The sequence below is a fragment of the Pituophis catenifer genome, unplaced genomic scaffold (assembly GCF_029215685.1).
Source record: "Pituophis catenifer annectens isolate HBS135680 unplaced genomic scaffold, rPitCat1.0.hap2 SCAF_4, whole genome shotgun sequence".
In the NCBI taxonomy this organism is placed as follows: domain Eukaryota; kingdom Metazoa; phylum Chordata; class Lepidosauria; order Squamata; family Colubridae; genus Pituophis; species Pituophis catenifer.
The window spans coordinates 27206235-27225788 of NW_027256884.1; the positions used below are offsets into that span (position 1 = coordinate 27206235).

Consider the following 19554-nt stretch of genomic DNA (forward strand, 5'->3'; position numbering starts at 1 on the left):
GAGTATTTTGTCTCATATGTGGCTGTGCCTGGCTAGTCATGGAACCTAAGCAGAGCCAGGGTAGAAGACCAAAACTGTAGATCAGAGTGAAAAGTATCCCAGAAAAGGGCATGGCATATGCACATTTGCAAGAAATCTACACACAGAAGGTGTGTCCACAGAGTCATCAGACGCTGTGTTTGACGTAAGGATGCCTCTATCTGCTAAGAAAATATTAATCTTAAAAGCATATTTGAAAGAGCTTTCACATACAGTACAAAACAATGTCCCCCAACCTTTTGGGCACCAGGGACCGGTTCCATGGAGAGAGGTTTTTCCGCGGACCGGGGGGGGGAGCACGTGGTTTTGGATGCTGCCTCCTGCATCCCGCAAATGGGGCTTCGCTTGTTTGCTTGGCCCGGTTTCTGGTATGCCACAGCCTGTGCCGGTTCACAGACCAGGAGTTGGGGACCCCTGGTATAAAATACAATCTTTTAGATGTACAGTACATTTATATAATTTTTGAACAATTGTGGAGCAATGGATGTTACTGGAAAGAAATCTCACTGGCCTTGTTTACACATCAGTAAAGATAGGATTCTTAAATACTATTTTACTGAACAAGCGAGCTTGCTTCACACAGAATGCTAGGCCAGAATGGATAGAATGGATGTAAAATGCTGATCTGGGAAGAAATTATTGTTTTGGGTTTGCTTTGGATTAAATTTAAAAGAGCTGTTAAGGCAGATGGACTTTACGGTATAATCCAGTTGATTTAAGTAAAAATTGTGCAAACATGAGAGTAATAGAACCTGTGAGAATTAAATTTTCAGGCATTGCTACTAGCTACTTCAAAAGAGTGGTGCTCTTTGGACAAGATCCCAGTTAATTGTTTAGCTATGAGCAGTTCTTGCACCACCAACAGAATGATTTACAGTGCAATTTCCTGCATGCTGAATGAATGTGTGTTTTCATTTACTCAGATGTATATAAATATTTGTATGTGTTTTGGAAATACACTTGTGTGCAAGAGTGCAAGTGGTCAGTCTACAGCAGTCAACTCCCAAAAGTGGAATCTGTCAACCTTTCTCTGTTATATAGAAATATTGCTCTAAAGCAGAGCTTCTTGTCAAAAAGAAATCAGATCAAGAATATATTCTGAACTGTTATTAAAAATGTGCATTAGATATGTAATGCATAATTTTATTTATAATTACGTGCTTATTTATAATTATCCACACTTTTCAAGATTTGCAAATCTTTTTAAAGTAACCGGTTCTCTAGAATTAAGACTTTAAAGGATTTTGTAGTATTGTCTGATTTTAATTGTTAATTTACTTTTTTAAAACAATGCTTATTACATTTTTGTGGTCCCAAATTCTTATTTTATGGCCATCCAAAAGAGCACATAGGACTTTAATATTGTTTTCAATTATCTGGGAGTAAACCTCATTACGTTTGCTAAATATTACTTCTGCAAAGGCACTAATTAAATTTCCTATCCTTCTCCACATTTTGCTAAGCTACCAACTATTTTAGCCAGCACAATTTAGCAAAATGTGAATTGTCACATCTGGTCTATAGAGGGTTTGGGGTTTTTTTTTTAAAAAAATCTTTATTTTTTGGGGGTGGGGAGGGGGGAGGGAATTAGTGTTCTTCAGTCAGTGTTGATTCTAGGCAATTGCGCAGACAAGTCCCTGCAGTTTCCTTGGCAAGATTTTTCGGAAGTGGTTTGCCACTGCTGCTTCTGTGGCTAAGAGAGCGGGTTTGATCCAGGTTTCTCAGCTGTCTTTAAAACTCAAGTCTCCCAGTTTCTAGCCTGATGCCTGAACCACTACACTAAACTGATTTTCTTTCTACAATTGTCAGAGATTAATATTGTTGTCGTTGTTCAGTGATTAAGTTGTGTCTGACTCTTTGTGGCCCAATAAACCATAGTATGCTAGGCTCCCCTCTCCTCCAAATTCATGTTCATTTCATGACACTATCTAGCCATCTCATCCTCTACTGTCCCTTTTCCTTTTGCCTTCAATCCTTCCCAACATCTGGGTCTTTTCCAATGAGTCCTCTCTCCTCATTTGATGGCCGAAGTATTTGAACTTCAGCTCCAGTATCTGTCCTTCCAAAGGACAGTCAGGATTGATTTTCTTTACAATAGACTGATTTGATCTCTTTGCAGTCCAAGGGACTCTCAAGAGTCTTCCCCAACACCACAATTCAAAAGCACCAATTCTTCAGCGCTCAGCCTCCCATATGGTCCAGCTCTCACAGCCATACATTACTGCTGGGAAAACCATAGCAGATTCATGTAATACTAATTTCTGTTTTATTAAAATTAAATTTAGCTCTGCTCAAATTCTGCAGAATCGGATCCCTTCAGGCACAAGACAATCTAATGCATTATTATTGAAAGTATCTTTTTTATTATTGTATGGCTCTGGCTAAACAGCTATTGATGGGAAAGGCTCTCCATCTTTTCTCTGATGTCAAAAGAGAAGAAAAACTCTAGAAAACCTAGCTTGTGCTTGGCTGTGTCATGTACACATTGCCTAAGAGAATATGAATGCATCATATTTGCATACATTCGTTTATATCATAGGTGTCAAACTCACAGTATCACATTGTCGTCACGTGACATTTTGCGATGTTTTTCCCCCTTCGCGGAGCTTGGGTGGGTGTGGCCTGCATGTGATGTATCTGGCCCATGGGCCACCAGTTTGACATCCCTGGTTTATATCAATATTATAATTTAAATAGGTAACCTACAGAACCACCTTCGTCCCATTATATCAGCCTGTATCACTTGTTCAGGCAGGGAGGGTATGCTACAGAATTTTGATTGGTGGGGGTCTAGGAAGACAGCCTTCTCTGCCACTGCCCCTGCATTGTAGGACATCCTGCCCTCAGAGATGAGGCAGGCCCCCGCTCTCTTGGACGTCCGCAAAGGGGTCAAAATTTGGTTGTGCGGCCTTGCATGGAGAACACAGAGGCCCATACAACCATGGAGCTGGCTGGCTCCATGAGAACTTCCCTGCCTAACCCTTGACTTCTGATCACAATTGAACCTGCTAAATGAGACAAGTGAGTTTTGCCCATTATAAAACCTTTCTTGCCACAATTATTAAGTGAATCACTGCAGTTGTTAAGTTAGTAATATGATTGTTAAGTAAATCTGGCTTCCCCATTGACTTTGCTTGTCAGAAGGTCCCAAAAAATGAACCCAGAACACATGAACCCGGAACACTGCAACTGTCATAAATACGAGTCAGTTGCCAAGCGTCTGAATTTGGATCACATGACCATGGGGATGCTGCAACGGCCATAAGTGTCAAAACCGCTCATAAGTCACTTATTTCAATGCTGTGGTAACTTTGAATGGTCACTAAATGAACTGTTCTAAAAGGAGGACTACATGTACACACATGGCAAAAAAAAAAAAGGAAACTACCAATAGGTTGAAAACCTTTGTTTAGCAGAGTGTTTTTTTCTACCAGAAGAAAAGCATTTTTAAAGGTCAGTTATTTATGAATAAATACCTGATTTTTAAAAATAGCAAACATAATACAGGATCTCTATTTTTGAGTCAATTATAACTTACTTGTTGGAGAAGATACATAACAGCCAGTGTGTGCACTACCACTTTAAAAAGAAACAGGATTTGACTTGAGAATGTAAAAGAAAAAATGCTTGCTGGCAGAGACCCAAGCTTAGTCAACTGTTCTGTGTGAAATACTTTTCTGCAGATATGTTTAAGCTGTACAAACTGCAACGGTCATAAATGTGAAAAACGCTCATAAGTCACTGATTTCAATGTTGTGTTAACTTCGATGGTCTAAATGAACTGTTATAAGTCAAGAACTACCTGTACTCATAGTTAGTTCAAAAGCACTGTCCAAGGATTTCAAGGTGGCCCATTTGAAACTTGGCGGATTTTGGCTTTACGTTTTTCCTGTGGGAAGCAACAGCTACTCTGAATCTTTTTATGGGTTTAAACAGTACTTACTGTTCATTTACTGCATCTTTTATTCAGGGATGAAATCCAGCAGATTCTGACAGGTTCTGGAGAATAAATAGCAGAAATTTTGAGCAGTTCGGAGAACCGGCAAATACCATCTCTGGCTGGCCCCAGAGTGGGGTGGGAATGGAGATTTTGCAATATCCTTCGCCTGCCACACCCACCAAGCCACACCTACCAAACCACACCACGCCCACCAAGTCACACCCACAGAATCGGTAGTAAAAAAATTGGGATTTCACCACTGCTTTTATTGTATTCTAATCTAATAAAGCAGAAAACGCACTCCATGCAGAAGAGTTGAACTTTCCACAAGCAGGAATCTGTGACCAAGAATCTATGCCATTTCCTTTCTTTGAGAGAAGTCTGTTCAAAGTAAGGCAAGAGGAGACGGGAAGAAACTGAGAGAGGAATTAAACTTCAATTCTCCTATCATTTGGGAAAAGAGAAGTATGAAGCGTATATTTTTTTTTTACCAGCGTATGGCCATTTCTACTTCTAATAATTTATAGGATCTTGCTGTATCATCCAACCACTGATATCAGTAATGAAGAGAAACTTTCTATCGCCACAGAGCTGCCCAGGTGAGCCTATAAGAAGCTATAGATCACTCATAAGGGGAGGTTTATTTCATTCTGCCCTTCTTCGGTTAATGTGAAAGTCCAGTAGAGGTGATGGGATCTCAATGAACTAATAAATATGTTCTGAAACAGCAGATATCCTGTAGGCTGGATGCATGAAAAGTGGGGCCAGTTCCAGTTAGCTACACTCTAAACTGGTGTAATAATCTAGTTACTTATGTATTTAGCCAAGAAAATAAATAAACAGATCATCGATCACACCAATAAGAATTTCATTTCAGGCATAAATGACCAGGCTCAAATTTTCTTACTTTGGACACATGCAAAGACCTAGTTTATTTTAGAGACGGCTGTAATGCTAGGAAAAAATGGAAGAAAAAAATATCACTGAGTGGGTGGACTCAGTTACAGTGGCAATGAGTTTACTGTTGGAACACCATAAAATCAAATCAGAGACAGGTCATTACAGAGAAAATATGTATCGTTGAGAAGATCTGGAACCAACTTGATGGTAATCAATTTATTAATTTATATGGCATAAAAAAATGGCATAACTCATAGAAGTTTACAAGTATATGAAATGCAACATAGTGTTCCCTCCAATGAACCAGAGGTTTTATCAAAATGACAAAATGTGCATTATGATGTTACAATGTCTTTCCCTTATGTGCTTGTGTATGATATCTCAATGCAATATGAAAGAGTGAAGTTACTTATTTCAGTTCTATAATACAGTTGAGTAATAGGAAATAGGATTACAGTTAATAGGAAAATGCATTTTTATTACATGGAAAGGTACAGGTAGTCCTCAATTTATGACCACGATGGAGCCCAAAATTACTGTTATTAAGTGAGACATTTATTAAGTGGGTTTTGCCCTATTTTAGACCTTTCATGCCACAGTTGTTAAGTGAATCACTCCAGTTTAGAAAAGTTTAAAAAAGGGCAAAACCCATTTAACAAATGTCTCACTTAATAACAGAAATTTTGGGCTTCATTGTGGTCATAAGTAACCCAGTTGTTAAGTGAATCTAGCTTCCCCATTGAAATCACATGTCCTTGGGACACAGCAACGGTCATAAGTATGAACCAGTTGCCAAGCATCTGGAGATGCTGCAAAGGTCAGAGCTGTGAAAAATGGTCACAAGTCACTTTTTTCAGTGCCGTTGTAACTTTGAACGGCCACTAAATGAACTTGTATATCGAGGACTACCTGGTAGATTTTCCTGTAGATTAGGATGTTTTTTTTAAACAATAGAGTGTACATTATTATAGATCAAAGCCATGACCTGGCTCTATTAAATTTTTAAAGTAGTAATAATAGTATATGTATACCAGAGCTGTCAAAGGATCACTGCTTGTGAGAACTCGCTTAGTGATAGGTGATGAAAATGGAACTTCTGCAAACGCCTACAAATATTGCATTAAAACGCCTATTTTAAAAATGCCACTTCTGATTTTAAAAAAATTGAAGGGGGTATTTATGTGATTTGGAAGTCCCACTATATTTCAATCCCTGCCTCAATATTTGCCCCTATTAAAAGAAAGAAAAAATTCATTTACGTTAAGTCCACATGGGATCTTCATATATTTGAAGAGTCCTATTTGGAGAAGGGCGGTATAGAAATTTAAACAAATAAATAAATAAATAAATAAATTTGAAGTTCCGTGCGCTGAATTGAACCCTCATAGTTCGTTCTTTTGATGTCTCCTCAAAGAAACCCTGAAAGATGCGGTTGTGTGAAAAGGACCCATCTCCACTGCTCTCTTTCCCTAAATGACCAGATCACGAAAAGTCCGACTGGGGAAAACGAGGTCATTGCTTGGGAGGGAATGGAATTTCCGCTCTTCGCTGGCCACGCCCCAACCCCTAGCAGGGGGCGGGCACTACTACTAGGATGGGCGTAATGGGGCAACCGCACAGGTAAACGCATTGCCCAATCAGAGGCCCTGTAAGGAAACGGGTTAGGCGGACAACGCGCACTTTTATTTAAAGCGACACCACGTCTTACTAGAAAAGAGCAGGGCCACGCCTCCTCCATTCCGCTTGCGCCAATCAGCCTCCGAGGGATCGCTGTCTCCCGAGCGTGCCTGTGTTTGGAGCCAGGGGAGCGGCGTCGGCGGCGGCGGGCGCTGCTTCGCGAAAGGGAGGGGCTACCTGACAGGAGCGGCGGCGCGAGGCCAGCCGGCGCCGAGCCAATTGCGACACGAGAGGCACCGGCGGGCGGGTTGGACGGCTGCGCTTGACGAGGGATTGGGGAGGTGGTGTTGGGTGTGGGGGGGGCGGGAGGATGGGGCGCCCGAGCGCCGGCGAGGCAGCGCCCTGAGAGGTGGCCGGGCCGGGCTCGGTCTCCTAGCGGCGAGAGGACGGGGGGGACGCCGCCGCCGCCGGGAAGAACCGGGAGGAAAGAGCGGAGGACCGAGGCGGGAAGGATGGCGACGATGTCTCTTCAGTCCGCAGCCGCCGCCTCCTCTTCAGAGACTCGGAAGTTCACGCGGGCGCTCAGCAAGCCGGGCACAGCCGCCGAGTTGCGGCAAAGCGTCTCCGAAGTGGTGCGGGGTTCGGTTCTTGTGGTGAGTGGCGGCGGAACCCGGGAAGGTCCCTGGAGTGGAGCGGGTGGTTTTCTTATCTCCGGTGGGTTCTGCGCCCCTCCTCCCTCGTTTGCTTGGGACGGACAGCAGCCACCCCCGAGTTGCTCATCCCAGCCCTGTCCCGTTTGGAGAAGGGCGGCCAGACCCTCCGCCCTCCCCGCGGGTCTGTCTGAAAGCGGGCAAGGTTCACCCGTATACCGCCCCGTCGGTGCCCCTGGTTGTTCCCTTCAGACGTGTCTCCACGCGCCTCTGTCCTGGGAAGCGTGTCTAAGCATCGCTCTACCAGGAAGGAGGAAAGGCACAGCCAAGGCGCTCAGTTTGGATCTCGCTTCTCCCCGTCCCGACGAATGGCAAGATCCCTTTTCGAACCGAGTCGCCGTGCTGGAATTCCCAAGTGCTGGTTCGGGTAGCGGGGGAAAAAAATAAAAAAATAAAAAGCTCCGCTCGGGGGAGATGAATTACCACCGCCTTGCTTCCGGCTCGGTTTTCCCCACCTTTGGTTTGTCTTTTTCCCTCCCGATCAGCGGAGACCTGCTTCCCGTTCTCCGAATCCGTCTGTTTCCCGTTCGCTGCTTCGAAATACTGAATACACAGGAACGGGAAGGAGGGGAGGGGAAAGGGGGGGGTGATCCCTTCCCATCTGCAGCAGCTGGCTCCAGACGTTCGGGTTTTCCCTTTTCTGTAAAAACTTCCGTCCATTCACAAGGAGACCCGCCTTCGTTTCCTTCCCGCGATATCTATGAATGAATGAGTGGTTGGGAAAGTTGGGAGGGAAGAGGATTCCAGGAGTTTAGGGGCAGGGGGAAAAAAAAAGGTAGCTGTCACAAAAACACCTTCAGCGGTTGCTTTGGAAAAATAATAATAAAGCACTAAATCTTTTAAGTTTTAAGCTTCTATGCTCAGAATAGAATAGGAATAGAATGAAAGAGAAATAGAAATGTTTTTTTTTTTTAATTTGATTTATATGCCGCCCTTCTCCGGAGACTCAGGGCGGCTTACAATGCGTTAAGCAATAGCCTTCATTCTTTTGTATATTTTATACAAAGTCAGCTTATTGCCCCCATAAACTGGGTCCTCATTTCACCTACCTTAGAAAGGATGGAAGGCTGAGTCAACCTTGAGCCTTGGAGAGATTCGAACCAGCAGAAATTGCAGGCAGCTGTGTTAATAACAGGGTGCACTAAACCCCTGTACTATCAAGGCTCTTGATAGTATTGGCAAAGTGTGATAAGACACACAAGGAATTTGTCTCCAGGGCACCAGCTCACAGTGTATATATAAACAGCAAGCCATAGTTACAATCATTAATCATAAGTTACAAACAACAATTGATAAATCATAAGAAACCAGTAGGAGAAGATAGTATTTATTTATTATTTATTTATTACATGTATTTATATGCCGCCATTCTCCCGAAGGACTCAGGGCGGCGAACACAAGTTAAGAAACAAGTACAATAAAATCCCATTTTAATCCAAATAATTAATTAATAGTAAATAATAAAACCCGGAATCAGAGTCAGCCTATTTGTTTGAACAGTACAATAGGAAAGATGACAAGATGAAAAATAGGAGGGGATATCCAACCTAGTATTGTATTTTCTCTTTAATCCAATTTTTTTTTTTTACTGTTTCTTCTCTGTTTTGTTTTTATTTTGTTACCAACTGAAATGTTTCATGGACCTTTTGTAACAAGGTTAGAGGTTTTAGACAGTTTGTCTTTAAAAAGTTGGCAGGACCAGAAGAAAGAAGCTGGTAGAATGATGACAAATGTGAGAGTGAAATCTTGATACATTAACATGTCAGTTTAAATCAAGCAATTCACACAGAGTTAGTGTTTTATTCTTTTTCTGTGGGAATGAGTATGTATTGTAAGTAGGCTGTCCTGAGACTGCAGGTTATAGATCTTTGACATACAAGAAATTAAATACCACTCTGACAGCTTTGATTGTCTCCAGCTCTTTTTCCTACAATGTGATGATGTTCAAAGAGCTGCTTGCTCATTTTCACCCATATAAGTTAAGGATAAATCTGTATCTAGAGTAATACACGGAGACTGTGAATTTTTGTCTTGCCTTAGGCACAAAGCCAACTAGGTGACCTTGGGCCAGTCACTGTCCCTCAGCTCTGGGAAGCAGGCAGTGGCATACCACTTCCAAAATCTTGCCAAGAAAACTAGTCCAGGTACTTGTCCAGGTACTTGCCAGAAGTCAAAGGCACACATAAAAAAGTACAATACAGTAGAAGCTATTCATGATTGGGTAAATCACAGAATTTGATGGTGATATTAAAGAATCTTATGAATGAAGGCAAATGTACATGTCCCAGAATAAAGAATCTTACTCCCTTGTGATGAGTGGTGAAAGAAACCATGAACACTTGATATAGTTCTAGCCCTTAAAAATAGAAATGTAATTTCTTTGAATTTTGGAGACTGTTAATTCTAGTCTTTCTTTAGGCATGGAAGGTAGCTCAGTGACTTTAGAGAAAATAAGAGTGTCTCTATCTCTCATCCCAACCCACTCACTTGATGTGGGGGCAAATAGAAGGAAGCATTATGTACTCAATAACAGATGACACTGACTTTATAGTTCATAATTTTAACTCAAGATAGGATATAAATCAAATAGTTTTCAGCTCATTAGGTAATTTCTATATGTAGTAATTCAGGTATAATAGGCATTGCTGCAGATATATTAAAGATAAATGAATAATTTTCTAATTGAGACTGCAGACTTGGAATAATTTTATTAAGAGTACTTAAGGACAGATATATTACATGATTGTATTTTTGATTATTGCAAGTTGCAGGTTATTTTATATTGTCTCTTCCTTCTCTTGGTAAAAAGTTCAAATTATGCAGCACTGGTTCCTTCAAAATGTTTTAGGATTAAATCTCTTATGGATCTTAGTGCTGATAGGGTTGGTCATATTGGTTTCAACCTTTGTAGGTTGAGAGTAACCTAATCAGTAATGATTTGGTTGTATATTTCTATTATACTGATATAGTTTAGCATTGTTTGCATCTTGGCTAAGTGTCTATATGTTGTGTGTATTTCCACTTGGTGGGACTCACATAGTGGTATTGTCTTTTACAGTCTCCAGATTAGAAATCCTATCTTGCAGACAAGAATGTGAGTATGCTTGGAACAGGAAGGAAGGAAAAATGCATTTCTATAAAATTTAGAGAAACTAAAAGGGTGTAACAGAGCTAAATGGAGATGGTCTGATCTTGTGAAGTTGATGAATATATTCAAGAAAGTAAAGATGTAGGTTTAATTAGGAATGATTGGTGACTATTGCTTGCCATTTGTCATACTAGAAGAATGAATTTTGGTTAAAACTATAACATTCTGCATAAAAGCGATCTGAGGAAACTTATTTTGCTAAGTAACATGAATAAATAGGAATGAGTAGAGAGAGTTACAAAAAGCAATTAAGTGATTTGGCAATGCAAGGATGAATGTGAATTTGTGAGTGCTTGATGAATCTTTAGGAAAAGTCTTATTCTAAATGCATGATTTAAGATAATTCCATTCATGCTTACACATGGAAAAGAAATGAATAGAAAACCATGGCTAAGAGAAATAGTGGTAGAGCAATGATTCATGATTCTGAAGGTAGATTATAGTATCAAAAGTAGATCTTGATGAAAAATAGGTGTGTAAGAAAAATAGCATTTTTTCTTTATGAAAAATTATTTCAAGATAGATTAGTTTCCCAGTTGAAAAAAATGGAAAGTTATCCCAAGGAAAGAAGGCATAAAACAGAACAGAATTATGTTTCAGAGTACCACATAAAAGTATATGGAGTTATGATAAAGTGGAATATGAAAAATAATGCTTCGTGGAATGACCAAGTGAAAGAGACTGTGAATTAAAAAATGCATTTAAAGTATAATTGATGCACAAATCTAGAATGTAGAGAGGGAAGATAGTTGTAGAAGATATCAAGAGAGAACAAAAAAGTAGTAGAGGGAATACACAACAAGTTCCATAAAAGTTTGTTTTGGAAATGAGAAAAAAATAAGGAGCCTCCAGCAGCATTACTGGATCAAATTATCTGAGATGAAAATGAAGTCAGAAGTTGCCAGAAGGAATATATACGTGATTTGCATAGAAATGTTAGTGGAATTGAAGAGCAGGTTTGAAGACAATGCTAGAAATGTTAGCATCCATGAGAAAAATAATGAAGTCATAAATCCTATGCAAATGTTGTAAAATGGTAAGACTGCAGCTATAACCGAAAACATATTAAAATATGGCTGTTTTTTGCTTACAGAATGACTCTGCTTATCATATGTTTAGATCTGTACATTATGATAGAAGACTTGTACTTGGGGTTATCTTGGCTTAGGGTAAGCAATACAAGTAGAGGTTGCATTTTTTATATTTTATCCAAATAAATTCTTAAGAATTGTTATTATTGTTCTATTACATTAAGATCAAGATAGTAAATAAATTAGGGGTTTTTTTTTTGCTGTGCCAGGGAAATTTCTTATTAAAGGGGTATAGGAGGTATCAGTAAGCAGAATGTTGGAAGTGTTTAGCTTTGAGTTGGGCAAGATATGTGCAGATCAGATTCTTGTTCTTTGGAGATCATTGAAAATTGTATAAATTTGAAAAAGAAATCTATTATATATTTATTGATTGTGGAAAGCATATGATAAAGTAAATAGGATTGAATTATGGATATGTCTAGTGAATATTTGAAGGTTGGTTCCTGAGTGCAACACAAGGAGTATGATTTTTTTTTAATTTGATTTATATGCCGCCCTTCTCCGGAGACTCAGGGCGGCTTACAATGCTTTAAGCAATAGCCTTCATTCTTTTTGTATATTTTATACAAAGTCAGCTTATTGCCCCCACAAACTGGGTCCTCATTTCACCTACCTTAGAAAGGATGGAAGGCTGAGTCAACCTTGAGCCTTGGAGAGATTCGAACCAGCAGAAATTGCAGGCAGCTGTGTTAATAACAGGGTGCACTAAACCCTTGTACTATCAAGGCAGAACTTGATAGTAGTATCAAGTAGTATCAAGTAGTATCAAGGCAGAACTTGAGGTAGAACTGATGTTATTAAATTGAGTGCCTAGCAAATGTGTTGAACATGGAATAAAACAAAAAAGAGTGTTATTTACCTGATTGTTTAATATTTTTAGATTACATATATGCACCATGCTTATAAAAACATTAGATTTTGTTGGTTGAAGACATGGGAATATATAGAGTGTGTGGGGGGGAGTGTTAATATTTTTGTCTTAACCAAATTATTTACAGCGTATAGTAGACTCTATGGGTATAGTGAAGATCAAATGCTGGTAAAAAGATAGGCAATATGCGGTTTCTTGCAAGAAATGAATCTTGACAGATGGAAAAATGGCTGTGTATAGAGTGTGCTTCTGCCCACTTCATTACATGGAAGTGAAAGTTGGGTCTGTGAAGAGAAACCTAAAAGTTCAATGTGATGGGTTATTTAAGAGGTTTGTGTGATAAAAGCTGATCCTCATATCCTATCCAAAGACATTTCATAGTTATCTCATCTTCCTAATTGGTTTAAGGACTGTTTTGTTTTAGAGGAAAAGTTAAATTCTTTCCATCCTCAAATCGTTAACAGTCAGCCTATTTAATACTTGTTCAAAATTTCATAGATGACTTTTCATCAGAGTGAATGATACAGGCCTGCTGAGCAAGTAAAACAAATAATTATACTCTGCTGTGTCAGAGGTATTATGCACACCCAGAGTTTTTAACCATCTATTCTAGAAGTAACACTATACAGTAGCCCTTTCACCTTTTTTCCTGGCCATTATATTTTTCTTTATCAAATGTGGAGCCAGCAAGACACTCAGCATATTAGATTTATTCATTCAGAAATCAGGGCATTGCTAACCAATATTCTAGTCTTCTGTTGCTTAATTTTATTTTACCATGTCTTCTGTCTCTAAATAATTTAAGCTATCATCAACCTTGAAAATTTGGAAGTATCAATGTAGTGGTTGTGTTAATTTGTTGCTGGTTGTCTTAAGTTTTGCCTCAACTGCCAATTATATATGCATTACTTGTATTGTTATATATTGATTTATGGTGCTTTTAACTGCTAGCTTCCCAGAGTTATGAATTTGAGTTGGGTGGCCATGTATATATTAAAACAATAAATAAATATTGGTAGCGTAACCCAAATCATCATGAAAGGAAATCTAACTATTTTAAGTCTAAAAACAGAAAATTTATAAAAGGCAATAAATTATAGTGTTATCAGCTAAGGAAACTGGACCTAGAAATATGGGGATAAGGGCCTATAGTACATCCATGATACAAAGTTATAGTATTAAATCTGAAACAAGCCACAGCCTTTCCAATAAAAAGTATGAGGGTATTTTGATATTGCCAACACATGGTTAATCAGAAACAGACTTATAGCTTTTTAAATTAAATAATTTTTGAACATTCATGATTATAAATTTTCATTTTGCTCAAAGAATGCCTAAATTTCATATTTTATTGTTGAAAAATGAAATTAGTTATAGATGCTTTTATCTTGCCTCCTTCAAGTAACAGAATAATCTTTGGAATTAAAAAAATAATAATTGCCACAATTGCTCTCCCAGTCTCTCCAAGTATTTTTAGAATAAAGATGGAATTATATTTAACAATGATTTGATAAGTCATAGAGAATTTTGAATCACAGAAAGGAAATTAAAGGTATAAAATTTGCTACAAATGATTTTCAAACTATCCTGAATTCCTTGATCTGTATGGACTTCAAAATTTATACCACGCTAGTGGACAGTTAAAACAAACAAACAAAAGAAAACAAATTCTCTTCTACAATACTTGGAAAGCCCTCCATAAAAGTGTAGGAAATCCTTAAAGTTATATGAGAATATGGACAAATAGGTAGATTGTCTTTTAGTGATATTTACTGCTTCATAAAACATAAAGCCATTTTTTGGTTTGGTTTATTATGTTGCTAAACTTACAAAAGCAGGTTAGAGACCATAACCACAAATAGGTTACTATTAATTAAATAATTACGTAACATTGACTGTAGACCAATAATTAATTTATGCTTAAAGAGATGAGTTCCCAGGACCATGACAGAAATGCTTTGCCTTCTTCGATGTTTTTTCAACTTTCCAATCTGCAACCCAGGTATCCTATCCAAATACTAACAAGCCTGCCCTTGTTCAGGCTTCCAAGCTAAGTGTAGCCACTTCCTGAAGCACTTGTTTGTGTAAATGTTCAAATTAATAGCAATAGCACTTAGAGTTATATACCACACCATGGTGCTTTTCAGCCTCTCTAAGCAGTTGACAGAGTCAGCGTATTGCTCCCATCTGGGTTCTCATTTTATTGACCTCGAAAGAATGGAAGATTGAAGATTGAGTCAACCTTGAACTGGTCAAAATCAAACTCCTGGCAATCGGCAGAATTATCCTGCAATACTGCATTCTAGCCACTGTGCCATCATGGCTCTTATAATTCACATCAGACAGATGTCTGTCAACCTTCTACATGAATATAGGTGAGTAATGTGGGTTGTGGATTCTATTAAAAATTGCTGTTGGTGCTAGGAAATATTTTTTCCAAGATTTTAGTTGGAACATGTCTATTATCCTATCTCTACACTGTGAAATAATAATGAACTGGCCTTAAATCTTTGTCTCTGTGACATCCTTTCAAATAATTGAGTACTCTCATTTTTTCATCCAGTCATCTTTTCTAGACAAACTCGGCTCCTTAACTCTTTTTTCATAGGACTAACTTTTTAATTTCCTGGATATTCTCACTTTATTTTCTTCAAACTGTCTTAAGGAGGGGTATCCAGAACTGGACATAATAATTGAAGTGGTGTTTGAATAATTGAAATGGACGTTGAAAACTTCTATTGATGCATTCTAAACTGCATTTGTCTTTTCTGATGTCAGATCACAAAGCTGACTCCTATTGGAAATTAATTATTTGTCAACATCTTTTCCCCCTGATCAAGATAGTATCTCATGATGGTTTTTATGTTATTTCTAACCTACAGCTATTAGCTATCCTACCCAATTTTATGTAATTTGATAATTTGATAAACATTCTTTGTACCCTTTTCTCCAGGACTGACTTTTATCCTCAGCCCATTCATTAGCTCACTCCAGTTTAATTAGGAACCATTAAAAAGCACATTCTGAACTTAATTCTTAAACCAGCTATGTATTCAGTTAATTGCTATGCCATGCAACCACAGTTAATTAGCTGAATAGAATGTCATGGGTGTTTTGTCAAATTCAAAATAAGATTAGCTAATAGAGATTTGTGTTTGACAAAATCCATTCTGATTTCTGGTAAATATTACATTGTTTTTAGGTTGTCTACAAATAAGTCTATATCATCTGTTTTAACTTTCCCAAATAGCAGTATGAGGTTGCTTTAATTCTCTATATCTGCCCTCTGTTTTTTAATGTTAGAAAAACATTTGCATTATCTCAGATATCTCAAAGTTACTATATAAAATGACAACCATCAATTAGTTTCTTTAGAGCCGTAGCATGCAGTTCATTTTGTTTTGAGAACTTAAACTCATTCAGAGTAGAGATACTCTATAATCCTGTTTCAGTTAGTTCCAGGTTACATATGTGCTTCTTTATCCTTTTTTTCAGACTTCCCCTGTAGAATATATATAGATAGCTCTTAGTTATTTGTTATGATTGGGAACCAGGAACTCCACTGTTAAGCAACATGATTGCAGAGTGAAAAACCACTTGACCACACTGTCTTACTATGGCAGTTCTAGGAGTTCTGGATGCAATCATTCAGTAAATTGTAATTTGTGACCTCTTATCAGTTTTCCCATTGATTTTGCTTGATGGAAGCTGGCAGTGAGGGTTACAAATGGTGATCGTGTGACTGTGGGAAACTGCACTCAAAATATGATCATGTGATTGCAGGAAAGCAGTGACGGCTGCAACTTGGGGCAATTGTAAATCTTGTTCAGCACTGTCATAACTTTGAACATTCACTGAATGAGTTTGCTAAGCGAGGACTACCTATACTTTTTTTTACTGAACACTGACAGAGGTTGATGGTATTTTAATGTCTTCATTGAGTACCAAGTATATTGATTCTTTTCTATTTGAACTTATTTAAGAAGCTCCCCATTTTTCTTCTTTGCAACATTCCACTCATCTGGAATGTTACAATTCTTGATACCTTCTTTACAGTTCTGGACTACTTGGTGTGTACAGTACTCCTTTTTGAGAATCTCTTTCCGCCTCTTTATATCTAGCCTTTTTGCCCCTCTATACTGAATAGTCACATTGGTACTTTTGCTATATATTTTTTTCCATGTGGGAATAATTTGAAATTGTGTTTTTATTATTCGTTTTTTAAAACAGTGTTCATTCATCTTGAGCTCCTTTTTCCATTAGGTTCTCTTATTCCTATTCCTATTTCTCAATTGATTAAAATATGCTTTTTTTCAATCCAAGATATGTGTTCAACTGAACTTACAATCAATTACTTCAATATTACATAATCACTTTCCACCATAATCTTATTTCTGTTTCATAGTATTGGGCCTTCTGTATTGGTTAATATCTAGTGAAGGAAAGAATTTCTAAGTTTCAATAAAACATACAAAAGTGAACTATATACAATTAAATATATGCATAAAGTCTAACCACTAGATGGAGTACTATTTCATAGTTTCATACAATTAAAAGATTTAAGATTTAAATTTGAGAGATTTAAGATTTATACAATTTATAGTTAAAGTGAAAAATTTGCTTATCCTTTAATATATTTTTATGAACATGTTTATAAAAGTTTAAACATTTATAAAAAATACAGTTTCTTACTGAAACTCATATACTGTAGTTTCTTACTGAAAATATTGGTGAAAAGTAAAAACATCTTAAGTCTCTGGTTGTTGTTTTTTTTTAAAGGTATCCATTAGAATATCTTTTATAGTCTTGTGGATGAGCAATTTTAATGCTATGTGTTCACTCTATAATGTGCAATATAAATGGCTGAATTTAGAAAGTAATATTGATTTTTTACTTCCCACACATAATCAACCGATAAAGCACTATTATCAAGTCACATGCAATTCAGAGAGGTTTTTAATACATGTTATTTACTATCATCTTCCTATAGATTTGCTCCCTCAAGCTGTTGAGTATCCTTCCTTCCATTAATTAAAATGAGAATTTTTAGTTTTAGTTTTCATTTAAGACATTTTGGAGTTTTTAACTTTTGTACTATTATATATCTAAAAGCAAAAACCACTCACGCTGTAATAACGAAATCTCCAGAACCATAAAGCCTACAAACTTGAAATTTGCCAAGTATGTTCCTCTTGGCTTCTAGGTGCTCACTAAGAAAGGATTTTTCGAACTGACCATCAGAGCTTTAGTATTTCCTATATTATTATTAACACGCTCTGATGCTAAGGAGTTCTACTCCCCCTCCCGACCTGAAAAGAAATCTGTTCCAAATGCAAAACACAAGCAGAGGAGAGGAGTTTCAATTTCAGTTTTACTTTCACAGCAGGAAGCAGCTTTAATACAGAACACTTGAGCTAAGCCACGGCCAGTCTCCTTCCTGTCTCCTTCTTGCTCACACAGCAAATACTGTTTCACTTTCCAAACAGCCCTCTGATGCTAAGAAGTTCTACTCCCCCTCCCCACCTGAAAAGAAATCTGTTCCAAATGCAAAACACAAGCAGAGGAGTTTCATTTTGTTTTACTTTTACAGCAGTAAGCAGCTTTACTACAGAACAGTTGAGCCATACCCAGCTTCCTTCCTGTTGTGGTCCGCCAGCAGCCTGCGGAGCTGGCAGCGGAGTCGGATAGTGAGGAGGCTGGGGAGGACAATGGGCCAGCCCTGGAGTCAGGGGAAGGCTGGACGAGGGCTCTGTGTTGGAGGCAGAGATGGGGCTAGGGCCATCTGGGATCTACGCATGGACTCTGGAGCCTCCACAGGCGGATAGCAGAGAGGCAGGGGAACGCATACAAAGAGCTGCCAGAAGGCAAGAGCAGCTAAAGCAAAAAGGATGACTCTGGAGTAAGTTCAGGAGATGATTGGCCCCGCCCAGAAGGCTTAAAAGAGCAGCAATGGCTCTTGGGATCTTTGTAAGAAAGCAACGTTGCTACATTTGTTTCTTGTCGGCATCTCTTGCTTCTGATCTTCATGGGGTTTTGCCAAGAAAAGCCTTGGCAGGTGCCAAAGAAGATAAAGATTGGTGATAAGGCCGAAGGACTGTTTATGAAAAATTTGTTTTGGAATTAATTTGGACTAACCTGAGAATGAAGTAATTCTCAGCTATTCTAATAAAATATGTTTGTTTAGGACTGATTGTGTCTGGTAATAACTACTTCCTGTCTCCTTCTTGCTCACACAGCAAATACTGTTTGAGTTTCCAAACACCCCTCAAGTCTCCTTCTTGCTCACACAGCAAATACTGTTTGAGTTTCCAAACACCCCTCAAGTCTCTCACACACTAACAGGATACTAGCCAGATGAATATTGATGGGCCAAATTTTTGTATATTTGATTTTAATGGTTTTTAAGTTTTGTAATTTTATGTGTTTTAATATGGCTGTACACCGCCCTGAGTCCTTCGGGAGAAGGGCGGTATAGAAATCTAATAAAAGTAAAGTAAAGTAAAGGATGCTGTGGGCTGGGACATTCTACTCTCCCTCCCTTTCTGTTCCAACTGCTTGTTGCATTATATTACAATACTCTGATGCTACAGAGTTACACATTCTACATTAAGTTTCAGGCTGTAAGTGTCAATTTATCAAGCCCGAGCACATAGTTTCATAGCAAAGCACGGGCGTCCAGCTAGTTTATATTAATATTCTTACATACAGTATTTGCTATCTATCAGGATTTGTCTCTCCCTTTCTCAAAATGTTAATATTAAGCAGAAGGACCGATATCTGAAAATATCTGCTAACAACCTTTTTATAAAAGAGCTGTGGTGGCAAGTAGTTAGAATACAGTATTACAGACTGATTTTGTCCACTGCCAATAGTTCGATCCTGACCGGCTGAAGGTTGACTCAACTTTCCATCCTTCTGAGTCACTAAAATGAGGATCCAGATAGTTAGGGGTAATATGTTGACTCTGTAAACCGCTTAGAAAGTGCTGTAAAGCATTATGAAGTAGTATACAAGTCTTAAGTGCTATTGCTATAAAAGGTCTCTTTAGAAAAAGGTTAATTAAGGACATTTTAAGAGATACAATGAATAACATACCCCCCCAAAACTTTCTGTAAAATATGTCATCTTTAAAATCCTATAAATGTTCATACTGGTTAATCATTTTTAACCACTAAACTTAGACTAACTTTATTGTCAGTTTGAATCAGTGGTGAGTTGCCCACGGTTTGGACTGGTTC

General features: G+C 38.2%; 1 protein-coding gene across 4 annotated transcripts in view; it reads left to right on the plus strand.

Moving 5' to 3' along the window:
- The first annotated feature begins 6929 nt into the window (after positions 1–6929).
- The window catches only part of DOCK9 (dedicator of cytokinesis 9), a 116791-nt gene continuing 104166 nt past the window's right edge, over positions 6930–19554 (plus strand). For all 4 annotated transcript variants that reach the window (XM_070944091.1, XM_070944090.1, XM_070944093.1 and 1 more), the window contains exon 1: positions 6930–7149. In XM_070944091.1, coding sequence (XP_070800192.1) covers positions 7009–7149 — 141 coding nt within the window. In that variant the 5' untranslated portion in view covers positions 6930–7008. The remainder of the gene's footprint in view (positions 7150–19554) is intronic.